Below are 13249 nucleotides of genomic sequence, written 5' to 3' on the forward strand. Positions count from 1 at the left end.
ATTCTAGCTCAACTCACTCTTCCTTTCCCCCCACATGTTTCACACCTCACTCCCTAACTCCACAAGCCCTGGAGGCGAGGTGGGATCAAACACCCAGTATGTTTGGTTGTGGTTTGACCTCAGCTGACCAACAACGCTGCTTTTAACATAAAGTACAGAATGTTATGTCCAAATGTTATGGTTCATTTAGTGAATCTTTGTGTATATATGCTTTAATGGAAACAGATGTAAATTAACTATATTTCTCTAATGCAGGGCCAAGGGAGCCCATATGGGTGCATCCCATAGACTGTATAAAAGGTGCATCCTCTATGTTACACTCATAATAATGAAATCAGCCAAAAATACAACTATGAGACAGGTAACCTGCCACAAATGGGTGTGTCACTGTCTCAAGATGTGCTTTCTCACTCATTATTGAGGTACCTATACCTTCCAGGTTCACATGTCACACATACTTGGGCATATCTCAGTCCAAACCAAACATTAACATTTTTGAGTTAGGCTGAGCAGCTCACTTGTTTGGTTATGCTAGAATGCCATGTTGTATTGATTGACATCCCACCTAACATCTACAGTATGTCAGGCCCTGGTTTAAGTTACCTCACAGCAGAAAGACAAGAAAGTCAGCACATGCTGAAAGTATTCACCTAATTATTCCTAAATGTTCGACATTATAATAGTATTGCAGTGGAAAAAAGATTATGTAAAATCCTCAATAACAACAACAACAACAACAACAACAACAACAACACAATATTTGGGTTAAACCTATAACAACATAACTATAATTAATATTATTATATTACTGTAGCCTACAAATATATACAGTAATTAACAAAAACACCCATCCCATTTACAATTTCTGAACGTAAGTAGAAAAGATATACAGTTATGTCAACTTTACACTACATTGGTGAAATCTGAACTTTGTACGCCTCGTGTCCACTGCAGAAAAACAATAATCGAAATGCAAATTCGTGACGTATGCTTACATTTTTGGGGGGCGGTAGCCTGGCGATGCTGTGTTGTTTAATGTCGCCTTCGAGTGCTCCTCGTACATTTAATATCTCTGCAGGAAGGTTTGGTTCTTTACACTATAGGTGATGTTTGATTTAGAGTTTAACTGACTCAGAATTGCTTTGTGTCACAGCGGAATATTGACCGGAAGAAAATGTAGGATATTATTAATTTATTAAGAATATTCTTTATTGGACGCTGTGTTCAGGTATTTAACGTTAACTGTCTAATCGCACTCACTCTTATCGTCACACTTCATCACAGAAAACTCTGTCTGTATTAACATCATTGTTTTAACCATTAATTTGTCCGTTAGTGTGGTCGTTCTTTAACGTCAATCTCGTAATAGTCATATTTCCGAAAACACTGTAACCAACCCGTTTGACAGAAGGCTGTCCTTGGCTAGCCGACCTAGCCCGAGCGAGCTAAACAACGAAAACAAACCATGGATGTTTTACAAGACAATACAAACCCTCTGAATTAATTGTATGTACAGTTGTCGGTGAGTTTAGCTAGGTAAAGTGTAGGTTGACACTCTCTGTTTCTAAAGTTAGCTAGTGCTATATCCCAAAAAAAAACAGGATGTGAAGACAGAGAAGTTGACACTAGCATCCCGTCCAGCCACCGTTACTAAGCTAGCATTGACCTCAACCAACGATAACAACCCGTGGCCTCTTGGATGTGTTTTTTTGCACTCTTTAAAAATCACTGATAACATGAAAAATAACCGTTAACATTAACCTTAGTTAGTTTTGTTTTGTAATGTTAAGAATTCCTTTACATTCTTTGTGCGAGTTTGATGTCACATTAACCTGACTGTTTATGTTTTCCATTGCGTTAACAGTTAAACGTTTATTTACTGACCAGCAGCGGATGAGACAGCTGCAAGTAACGTTACATCCTGCGACCTGGCTACATTAAACCACTCAACAACAGTTTGGTGTAGGTATCACTAGTCATTCCCTTGCAAGCTTGACAGGCTATATCATGTTCTGTAATCTCAACCTCCTTTTTGGTCTGTTTCTGTGGTGCAGCTGGGTTTGTGTGGCCCGGCACCCCTCAGGCCAGAGCTGAGGGTTTGGGTCAGCTGTTGGGCTAATGTCACAGAGTCCTGGTGAGGAGGGGGGTCTACCTCAGGCTGCCCCTAACATCAACCTAGACAACCCCACCCAGTCTGTGGCAACAGGCGATACACCTGAAGATCAGGTGAGGGTGCATGTGTGATTTTTGTGTATGGGTGTAGCAGTGTTGTTTGTCAAAGTCTATTTCCTTTAGCTCCATGATTGGGGTCAGGGGTTAGGTTAAGAAATGGTTAAGCATTGCAGATATGACTGTTTGGGATTAGTATGAGTTTAAATTAAGATAAGGGGAAACACATTCATGGGAAACAGACTTTAACACAAACACACAGACCTTGTGCATGTTTTGCACAGAGTGGAATGGCCTTTTCCCATTACAAACATATATATAGTTATACAATTATATAGATATAAATGGAGAAATTGACAATGAATTACTGACGAAGATTGTTTAAGAAGAATTTTAATATCAATTGTGCTGTGCTGTACTGAACAAAGTCTGACCTCTCAGAGTTGTCTGACAGTACACCGTCAATGGGTTATCTACATTAAAGATTATTTTCAATCATATCATCATTTCTCATTGATCAGAAACCCTCAGAGGTTTAAACTGGCACTCAAAATTCGATAAAAGTAAAATTGTGTAACAAACCACAACCTTTTGCACAATTTCAAGGCCAAGCCAGTACTGAAATCCTCTGTCACAACAGTGTTAGAAATAGAATTATGAATTTGAAAAAGTGCAAGTGTTGTAACAAAATGCAGTTACCATATGACACATTGTAATATGCCTTCAAAAAAGGCTTTATAAAGATATTGTCTGATTGCTGATTTGGCAGCTGTGTGTAATGTGGGATTTGTTGTTGTGTCAAGCAGTGGCAGGCTCTCTCTTTCAAAATACTGAAACAGGAGCAGTGGAGTACAAAATGTGTTACTGGAAGCATTGTTAGTGAATACAAGATACTCAGTGGAAAACGGTTGTTTACACACTGTAGCTGTATCAGTTGTGGAAAGAAGAAGAGACAAGAGACAGCTTGTATAGGAGAAAAGAAACAGGGCTTTGTGTGTCTGGCCAAAGGGAGGCCTGATCCTTTCCTGTCCGACTGTCCTTTGCCTCGTCTCATGGTCTCAGGTTCCTCGGTAGGAGCTTAATGGAGGGGCACATACTTAGATCAGACTTCTATATTTACTTATTCGGGAAGCTACAGAGTTGAACAGTGGACAGATGTATGCATTGGTGTATAGCAGGCATTTGCCTTTAACTTAGTAACTGAGCAATGCTGCTGATATGAAGAAGAAATGTTGATTGAGCATCATTTTTCTCCAGGTATCACCTGTGGTTGATGAGGCCTCTCCTTCTTCCACGTTCTCCTTTGAGATGCTTGACATGGAGTCGGTCCCAGCTCCTTATCAAGAAGTGCAGCCTCACTGGTTCTTCTGTCGACGGAGCGATGACAACACCTCCTGGCTTCCTTTCAGCAGAGAAGACTCTGACAAACTAGAGAATGCCTGCAACACTGGTAAGCATGTGTACGTTACATGTACATTTTACAGTATACAGTACATGTACATTATGTTAAAATGTGTGTGTGATTAGGTGTGTGAAAAGTAAGAACATAGCGAGTTTGCTATAAACAGCTGTGAGACGATAAAGTGTCAAAACATTACTGTTGCCAACACTACGCTTGGTGCCCAGTAGGGCTCTTTACTCTCTTGACAGGACATCTACGTTACAAGCGGTTTCACAGAAAGTTTCAGGTAGTTTAGTTGAGCCCGTTTTAGGTGAGCCCCATAATTGATATTCATTTTTAAGTTTTACAGGAGGTTATTTGCGGGACTATTCCTTTATATCTACTGTCCATTGATAATCAAACACATCCCCCACCCGAAGGAAAAATATAAAACAACAAAAAACAGCAGTGAATAATTTCCAAATCATACGAAAATATGACTTTCCACACATTGTATATAAGGGCTCCCTAACCAACAAAGTTCTTGTCTTTCTTTTTGACAATATAAGTCTCTCCAAAGCGAGACAGGATGGCAGAAGGTACTGTATGTCCATATTATTCCAGGAGAGTACACTTATCCTTCTGGTGATGCTGCTGCTGCAGAAGTCCAAAGCCAGTGAGCAAAAGTAACAACATAGCCCTGTGGGTAAATTCTGAGTCAGCAGACTTTAGGTTGAAAAGGAACTACTAATAACATTGCTTGTACATACAACAACCGTCTTCCAGAATCACTGTGGCCTTATTCCCATTGTCAGATCTAAAGCACAGCACGAGCATACTTGCATGTCCTCATAGAACCGTTGCTTGAAATCTACTTTTTGAAAATTGTCTCATAAACGTTGTTTGTATCTGCTTGTGTATGTGTGTTTTTACTGTGCAGTAAAAGACGAGGAGGATGAGGTAGTGATAGCTGTGGAAGGAGAGCGGTATGATGTACATGTCAAGGAGAGGAAGCGCTATGCTGTGTACTGGGAGCAAGGCCCCACTGAAGTCCGCCGCTGTACCTGGTTCTATAAAGGAGACAAAGACACAATTTTCCTGCCTTACCCTGAGGACTCCAGCAAGAGTCTGGAGGTAGTCTGACACTGACGCTGAAACCTCACCCAGCTCATTCCTACAACTTCTGACTTTGATTATCTACCTAACCTTGCCTGTTCCTCACTTACTCTTTTCAAATCTGTTGGTCTTTGATTCATCCCCCTCCCATCCTACACATTTTTCAGGATGCCTATATGATAGCAGTGACCTTGAATGAATGGAAGAGGAAACTGGAGTTTTCCAATGGAGAGACTGTCATCTTACACAATCCCAAAGTAAGGCCTGCTTTTAAAATATCACTATCTGTACTATAATTAAATTCACAATAAAGCCACACCATGGCTTTTCTGAGTATATATTAAATTAGGTACATTGTTTCCTTCTAACAAGCCTTCTCCTTAATTTCCCTGCTCTTCTCTCAGCTAATAATGCAGTATCAGCCAATAGGATTGCAGGATGATTGGGCGTCCTCCCCTTCGGAGCAGACCCGGCCTCAAACAGTCAAGAGGGGAGTGAACAACATCTCTGTAGAAATACCTGATGGTATGTGTGTGTGTGTGTGTGTGTGTGTGTGTGTGTGTGTGTGTGTGTGTGTGTGTGTGTGTACCAGTAAGAAATATACTAGAAAATAAGCTAATTTAACAAAGTTTTATCTACAGTTTACATGTATTTATGTGTGTGTTCTCAGGTGAACCAGAAAAGGTAGACCACCTTGTCTTTATGGTCCATGGCATCGGCCCTGCATGTGACTTGCGCTTCAGATCCATCATACAGTGTGGTAAGTGTGCATGTGCGTGCGTGTGTGTGTGTGTGTGTGTGTGTGTGTGTGTACTATGCATATATTTATGTGTATATATAACTCCTTTTCTCACTCCAGTAAATGACTTCAGGAGTGCTTCCCTGTCCCTCCTGGCCTCTCATTATAAGCATGCTCAGCAGGATGGCCAGATAGGAAGAGTGGAGTTCCTCCCAGTCAACTGGCACAATGCTCTTCACGGGGATGCCACTGGTGTGGACGAGTAAGTGTGGAGAAAACAAGATCCCTCTGTTGTACAATACTACGTATGTCTCCGATACCTGCAGAAAATTGTCAAACTCTGTCTTCCCTTCCTTCCCCTCCTTTTCCAGGGACATCCAGAGAATCACTCTACCCAGCATCAGCAGGCTGAGACATTTCACCAACGACACTCTGCTGGACCTGTTTTTCTATAACAGCCCCACCTATTGCCAGACCATAGTGGACACAGTGGCCTCAGAGATCAACAAGCTCCACACCCTCTTTAAACAGAGACACTCAGAATTTAAAGGGGCAGTTTCAGTAGTAGGCCATAGCCTGGGTAAGACATGTACAAACACAGAAACACACACAGTCACAATTCATTGAAATTCTGAATTTCAACTCTTTCCCTTCGTCTCTGGTTTCTCAGGTTCGCTGATCCTGTTTGACCTGCTGACCAATCAGAGGACTGGATCAAAAGCCAGAGAGGGGGTATGATGACATTCACAGTAAAAGATAACATCAGTATACAGATATTTTTTGCTGCATATTTCTCTATATGTAGATAAGAACATCTACTTCACTTTCTCTCCCTCCCTGCGCTTTAGGTGCCCTCTGGTGAGCCCTTTCGTCTGAACTGTGACACACTGCAGCAGACTCTGACCAGACTGGGCCTAGAGCAATACCTGGATACACTACAGGCAGAAAACCTAGACCTGGAATCACTGGTAATACACACACACACACACACACACACACACACACACACACACACACACACACACACACACACACACACACACACACACACACACACACACACACACACACACAGGACATCACAGAAGTGTGATGCATAGTTCAAACTTATGGATCTTCTCTTTTAGGCTCTTTGCCAAGACAGTGATCTCAAAGATTTAGGAATTCCTCTTGGACCTCGGAAGAAGATCCTGAACTACGTCAGGAGGAAATGGCTTTCAGAGGTCAGACCGCCTGAAACTGTATACTGGGCTTTCTTGTTTTGGAACATATGACCATTACAACCCCTTTAAGTTAATATGTTTCTTTGGTCTTGATAAAATTTAGGTGGATGGTTTTAATGCTTGGCGTTAATACACCTCCACTGTCCATGTCAAGGCCACACAATAATCTGCACTTTTTTTTCCCAAAACAATTCACATGTCTACATATTAAACTTCTTGTCGCCATGTATATGTTTTTAAACACCATTGATGTGGAGTGTTTAACTGATGCTGGCTATGTGGGAACTTGTTTACTGTAGACAACAGTGAGAAACAGGTTAATGTGACTAATTTCATTCATGGCCGGTTCTTCTTTTGCTTTGGGGCATTCTTTCTAAATGATAGTAACCATAAAAAGTTTTTACAGTTCAGATATTGTTAAAATAACTTTTTATGTTTCTCAATCTAAATAGGATTGTAAGAAAAGGGCAGTATGCCTGCCACCTGGGTTGCAAGTTCCACCTCAAGTAACCAGCGATCACGATGGTAACCAGTCTTCAGGATTAACGACGCAGCAGTCCCAGTTTCACAGGGCACAGTCTGTCACCAGTGCTGTAGACTACGAATACTTTGATGTCGGCATTGGACAGGTACCACTCATGGACACAGACATGATAAGTTGTGCTCCGGAGTACCGGTAGATAAAAGATTTGATGCATCACCTTCCTGCTTCTCTCCTTACCCCGCTTGCCTGGACAGACCAATGGAGGCATAGCCAAGGGACAGGTGTGTCTCACATGGTGTCCCCATGCTCTCAGGCTTTGTCCTTAGCTTTCTACGATCTCACTGGGCCTGTGGGTTCTTTTCACATACTGTCTGGTCTGGTCAGGGAAAACTCTTAATTGACTTGAATTATATTGGCTTTTTCACGAGTAATAGGGTTTCCATGGCTACGTCACATTGTGCCGTGTTTGAGGCTACCATCTTTGTCCCATCAAGTCGTACAACCCAATACTACACTCTGTATCTGTGCTCATCTAGTCCTGCATGAATGGTCAGCTCCCCGGTCTCCCCCTTACCTGCTCATAGTCATAGTCCCTGGCTGTAATCGTGATGTCATGAAATGTAGTTTAAATGTTTAATGTTAACACCATAGTGCACCAGAGAAATGTTTCTATGTCTGTATACGTGTGTCTTTTTTGAACAGAACTGTGTTAAATCATGACTTTTTAGTTTAAACAAATTTAATAGCACACGTTTCCGACCCCACCCTCTCTCCACAGGTATCCATTGATTACCCACAGCTGGCTTTCCAACCTCAAACATTTTTTGCTTTTGGCTCTCCTATTGGAATGTTCCTGACCGTTCGTGGGCTCAAACACATTGATCCTAACTACACCTTCCCAACCTGCAAGAGCTTTTACAACATCTACCACCCGGTGAGTAATCACATATTTACTGCATCTGCCCATTTAGGCACACATCCTGCACTCAGCCCCAAAAAGAGATAACTCCTGCTTTTATTTGCCCCAACTACAGTTTGATTTTCTTTGTCCCATATTCAAAAAAGAGGCATCTATTAAACTTAAAAAAATTAAAATTACATTCATTTCTTCCCCTTTATTACTGTGTAGTATGACCCTGTGGCTTATCGGTTAGAGCCTATGATTGTAACGGAGGTGGATCTGGAGCCCATGCTGATCCCTCACCATAAAGGCCGCAAGAGAATGCACCTGGGTATGGCTGTCTGTTTCTTTCTCCTTGTCTTTGTTGAACAATATTGTGGGTTGGGCTCTTGTTTAGTAGGCTTAATGATAATCTCTGTTTGTCTTTGTCTAATAGAACTAAAGGACAGCTTGACCCGTATGGGCATGGATTTGAAGAACAATGTTTGGGGATTGTTACGGACAGCGTGTCAGTCCTTTGCCAGACCACCAGTTGCTGCACTGCCCTCGGTGGATGAAGGAGACACTACAATAAAGAGAGGCCTTCAAGAGAGACACAGTAGAAAAAGCATTCTTATTTGTCTGTGTGTGTGTGTGTGTGTGTGTGTGTGTGTGTGTTGTGTGTGCTGTGTGTGTAGTGTGTGTTATGGCGTGTATATTGTGTGTAGTGTGTGCGCGCACACAAGATGGTGTCTAACCCACTCTGCTTATACTCCTTTCACCCCTCTCTGCATGTTGCCACCCTCCCCTCCCCTCTTCTACTCTATCTGGTGGTTTCTCCTGCCCTCACCCCTTACTACTTTACCGTGAACCTCAGCCTCAGCGGCAGTCACTGCTTCTGCTAAGAGGGAAGAGAAAAGTGCAGATTTTTGGACTAAAATACTGGAGTGGCCCAGGGCCCTTCATAAGCATTACTTCCAAGGTAAGCCAGGATAGTCACTTCAGGGTTTCCCCCAGTGTATTGCAAGCCTGGTGGCCCACAGGGCCTAAGTTGCCCCCCACCATGCCTAAGCCACTGGGAATTATTTTTTAATGTACTTTAAGACGTTTTTTAAACTGCAGTTACAGTGGAGCAGCTTGGTTAGAAACGTAGACGTAGTCATACTGTTTTCAAATCTCCAGTTAGCTTTTAGCACTGACTTAAGGTAGAGCCCTATGGGATCTCTGTTATAGCTTTTTTAAATTCTCAATTTCACGATTCCGTCCATGATTCTGTTATCACAGAAATTAATGGGCTCTACGTTTATGCTGCCATCAGCCTGTGAACGGCCCCAGCCGGGCCCTAGTAAAAAAGACACTTGCCACCGGGCTAAACAACTTTTTGGGGGAAACCCTGCACTTGGCTAGACTACATGAGAGAAATGGGTAAAGCTAGCTTTTCTAGCTTTGCAATCTGGGTTTCTCTATAAACCTAAAAGCCTATACAAACTTGTCTTTCATTCTTCTCCGGAAAGTCAACGTGCACAAAACAAGCGAACGGAAATACTCTCATTACCTGTTTTAATGGTTAAAACTATGCTCACAAAGAGCAAATGTTATGTAATGTATGTTATTATGTCCCAGGCTCTTCCTACTCCTGCTCCTCCTTCCTCCATGCCTAACTGCACTTCTACTAATATACATCTAATCTTCAACTCAACGTTCAATTTACTGACACCCCCTTCAGGCCCTTCCCTTCCGCTCCTGCTGTCTGTTCTGATTGGTTGGATTTATTTACTCCTTCACTGATTGTCCACATCAGAACCCACTTGAGTAACTGGCCCATGGCACACTCTTATATGTGCTAAACAAATAGGATGAGTTGAATAGTAGTGATCACAGTGGTTTTGTTAACAAGAGTAATTCAACCAGCAGGTGATGTCATTCATAAGTAGCATGTAGCTACTGTGACTCCTACATTAGCTACATGCAGATACATGTCCTGCCCTTTTCTACAGCACCTCAAGTACTTAGTCTGTCAGATCATTAAATGTGTCACAGAGATTACAGCTGCTGTTAGAACAGACTGTACAATTGAATTTTCCCTTTTAAAAAGGACCCTTCACTTCAAGTGGCGCAACATCCCAAACATGACTCTATAGGATGTAGTTTAATTTAGTAAGATTTGTGTCTTTTAATATCATAATTACAAGCCAGTAAATGCAGAGTTAGGTTGTCATACATAGTCATAAAAAATGTATGAGACGCAAGCAGCCGGCAGTTTAGAGTTCATCAGTAGTGCATTAGGTCTTAGAGGAGAGCCCTCGTGAGATCATTTATAAACAACACATTCGTAACATACCGTTCACTCATGGCCCCACCTTACTGACATTTACTCAGTATCATACCTGCACCTATGGGTAAGTGCATAATCCGGTCAAAGGCAAAACGTTGCGATGATCAATAGATATAGTAGACATCCATTCAGTGCTAATTAAAAATTAAATTAAAATTAAATGAATGTCCTTAAATGACACACCTATATAACTAGTTTTCTGTAAGTGCTATTGTGTTGTTATCCCATCAAATTTGCTATTATAACATTCAGCCACTGACTCATCTCTGAGGTAGACAGACTTTGGCTTGTAGACTAATGTGAGTGTTATTCAGCTGCATTGCAGAAAGGAGGCCGTCTCTTCTTTCCCGTCCATTATCTGATCTGTTCTGGTTTTGCCAAAAAGTCTGAGTTAAAACAGATAGCTGCTGCTGGCTATTGTCTTTGTTTTACAGCCTCACTTTTAATTCTTTTCCTGCAGGAGAGTGTGAGGAGGCAGAGTCCTCAGTGTCGGCAGGGCAGACGGAGCAGCCTGAGATTAAAGTGGGGATGTTGAACGGAGGACGAAGGATCGACTACGTACTTCAGGAAAAACCCATTGAGAGCTTCAATGAGTACCTGTTTGCCATCCAGTCTCATCTTTGTTACTGGTGAGTCATGCATACCGTTGCGGTTGGACCACAGTAATTGTGCTCTTTTGTATTAAGGGTTCCTGATATTTTTTTCTTTGTTGTATCCCATTTTACTTCCCTGATTTTGATTTTTACGTCAAATAAATAATGTTGTCCCCTTCTCTCTGTCTGTTAGGGAATCTGAGGATACTGCTCTCCTGCTGCTAAAGGAGATATACGACAAGCAAGGTGTGGCCTTTGAACAGCCACAACAGTAATAAAGTTTGTTGAATCTAGACTTGCTTTGTAACATGACATTAACCTGAAAGTGAGAAAATGAAGGACAGCTATCGGAGCCAGAGGCTGCACAATCCTCTTCCAGAATGCCTTACTTTCTTGGTGTTTTCTGACTGCCTCACCCCCTCTCCTCCCTTGACAATAGAGACTGTTTGGCTGCAGTCAACTTTCGTTTGAAGTAGGGGTGACTTCTTGGTGCTGCCTAGACTCCCATTGCAGGACTGGGTTTGGTGTCTGATAGTTGTTTCAAATCCACCCAAACACCAGTGTCATGCTTCTGATTGCACTTTTCTTTCTTTTTTTTTTTTAGTAATTTTTTATTTTACTTTGCTTTACACTTTAGTTTTACAACAGCTGTTGACATATCATGCATACAGCTGCAGCTGAACAATATTGAAAACATAATTATCATGAATCATGATAACCAGAAGACACTTGTAGTACTACATCAAGTTGTGTATCAAGTAATTGTATCACATTGAGAACTAACATAATATAATTAAGTGTGTTCAACAGGGCATCTCTGTCTGACCCTTTAAAGTGCTCATATTATGCTTGTTGGCTTTTTCCCTTTCCTTTATTGTGTTATATATATTGTTGTGCACGTTCTAGCTTACAAAGTGAAAAAAAATACAATTATGAACCTGAAAATGAGCATAATATGAGCACTTTAAACTTGAAGTTGTGTTGACCAAGGAAGCTCTCCCTTAGTCTAACATCTTACTTTTATAAATAAGCAGGTCCGGTGGTTTCATTTGGTTGACTATAAAACATTTAGTTTCTGAAGGAAAATGAAGGTTAATATTTTGTCTCCTGGCAGCTCTATTTTTTTTTTGTCAACATTGAGGCTACTTAAAACCCAAAGCTGCTACTCTTACATTTGTGCAATATAACATTTCACAGGAGTAGTCCTGTACTGACACTATCATTGAAAGTGAAGTACATCTTGCCTTCTGACATATTTTTTATTTCACTTTTAATATGTATTTCAGTTTGATCATATCTATACCTGTGTCAAAAAGGAGATGACCATTTGTGTAGTAAGTAAGTAGGGAGATGCAGGTGCTTGAATGGACAAGCTGGGTGTGTATGTATGTACTGTATGTGACTACAGTATGTATTCTTTATACTATAATATAGTATAATTCCAAAAAAGAGTGGCATCTCACATATAAACAGTTCAAACTTGTATAATCTAAGGGCCAAATGGTACATGTTTCTTTCATCTGTTCCTTTGTATGAAGGTATTGTAAAATTATTTTTTGTATTGCATGCACATCTTTGTTAAGTTAGAGCAGGGCTGATCAACATGTTATGGTCCAGACCTAATTCTTAGGTTCCAAAATGTTCATAATTCTCATGAATCCAGCAATAAGAGAGTTGTCACATTGAAATCATATGCATTTGATTTAAAGAGCATGATACATAGATTATATTAAAAATATGTTTCAAATCATATACATTTATTTTATATAAAAATATACGCAACAAATATCAATATATCATTGTTAATAATAAATATTACAAATCTGCACCATCAAGCAACATGGGGTCCAGACTATGCACCTAGGGCACTAGGGCACCACTGCCCCCACCACCAAAGCTCTGCCCTGTATCTCAGCCCTCTGGGTGTAACATCTGCACAATACATAAATAACTTTATGGTGTTCTTTTTTCTTCCTTTAGAAATGCACTACCACAAATTACTACCTTGAACTTCTTCATTGTGTTTGTTTCTGCAATATTTGTGTCTAAACACAGAAAAAACAGTACTTAATGGTCCCTAGCTCCTCTCCCTTACCATACTGTTTTTGCACTTGATACTAAAATGTTGATACATACCAAAAAACAAATCCTTTCTGAATACATACACTATGAATATGGTAATAGGTTATGTGTGCCATAATAAAACATTACAAGTGTCTTGTGTTTTTTGGATTTCAAAAAAGCATGCTTATTATAATTAATATCACCTGCAGCCTTCTTTTTAGGATTTGTATCATGTTGACATAATTATATTTCTATGTTCCAGACT

At 40.7% G+C, this 13249-nt stretch overlaps 1 protein-coding gene across 4 annotated transcripts; it reads left to right on the forward strand.

The window, feature by feature from the left end:
• The first annotated feature begins 1020 nt into the window (after window positions 1–1020).
• Window positions 1021–13137, forward strand: ddhd2 (DDHD domain containing 2). 4 transcript variants are annotated; one of them, XM_078250608.1, is made up of 19 exons: window positions 1021–1103; window positions 1865–1962; window positions 2055–2226; window positions 3427–3619; window positions 4491–4684; window positions 4834–4923; window positions 5071–5191; window positions 5337–5426; window positions 5526–5667; window positions 5777–5985; window positions 6076–6137; window positions 6254–6373; window positions 6533–6628; window positions 7081–7257; window positions 7891–8046; window positions 8242–8344; window positions 8450–8611; window positions 10788–10956; window positions 11114–13137. In XM_078250608.1, exons 3-19 carry the CDS (start codon window positions 2119–2121, stop codon window positions 11193–11195), a joined length of 2274 nt encoding a protein of 757 aa, XP_078106734.1. In that variant the 5' UTR covers window positions 1021–1103; window positions 1865–1962; window positions 2055–2118; the 3' UTR covers window positions 11196–13137. The 4 variants fall into 4 exon arrangements, with proteins under 4 accessions (XP_078106734.1, XP_078106731.1, XP_078106733.1 ...); XM_078250605.1 differs by having other exon boundaries at window positions 1028–1228; XM_078250607.1 differs by lacking the exon at window positions 1021–1103 and adding an exon at window positions 1261–1522.
• The last annotated feature ends 112 nt before the right edge of the window (window positions 13138–13249 follow it).

Source organism: Sander vitreus, chromosome 5 (assembly GCF_031162955.1).
Source record: "Sander vitreus isolate 19-12246 chromosome 5, sanVit1, whole genome shotgun sequence".
Taxonomy (NCBI): Eukaryota; Metazoa; Chordata; class Actinopteri; order Perciformes; family Percidae; genus Sander; species Sander vitreus.

Excerpts from the sequence above, each read along its gene's own strand:
- ddhd2 (XM_078250608.1), top strand. The coding sequence starts at position 2,119 with ATGTCACAGAGTCCTGGTGAGGAGGGGGGTCTACCTCAGGCTGCCCCT. Across the intron at positions 5,986-6,075 it reads AGTAGTAGGCCATAGCCTGG|GTTCGCTGATCCTGTTTGAC; the intron begins GTAAGACATGTA and ends CTGGTTTCTCAG. Across the intron at positions 6,374-6,532 it reads ACCTAGACCTGGAATCACTG|GCTCTTTGCCAAGACAGTGA; the intron begins GTAATACACACA and ends CTTCTCTTTTAG.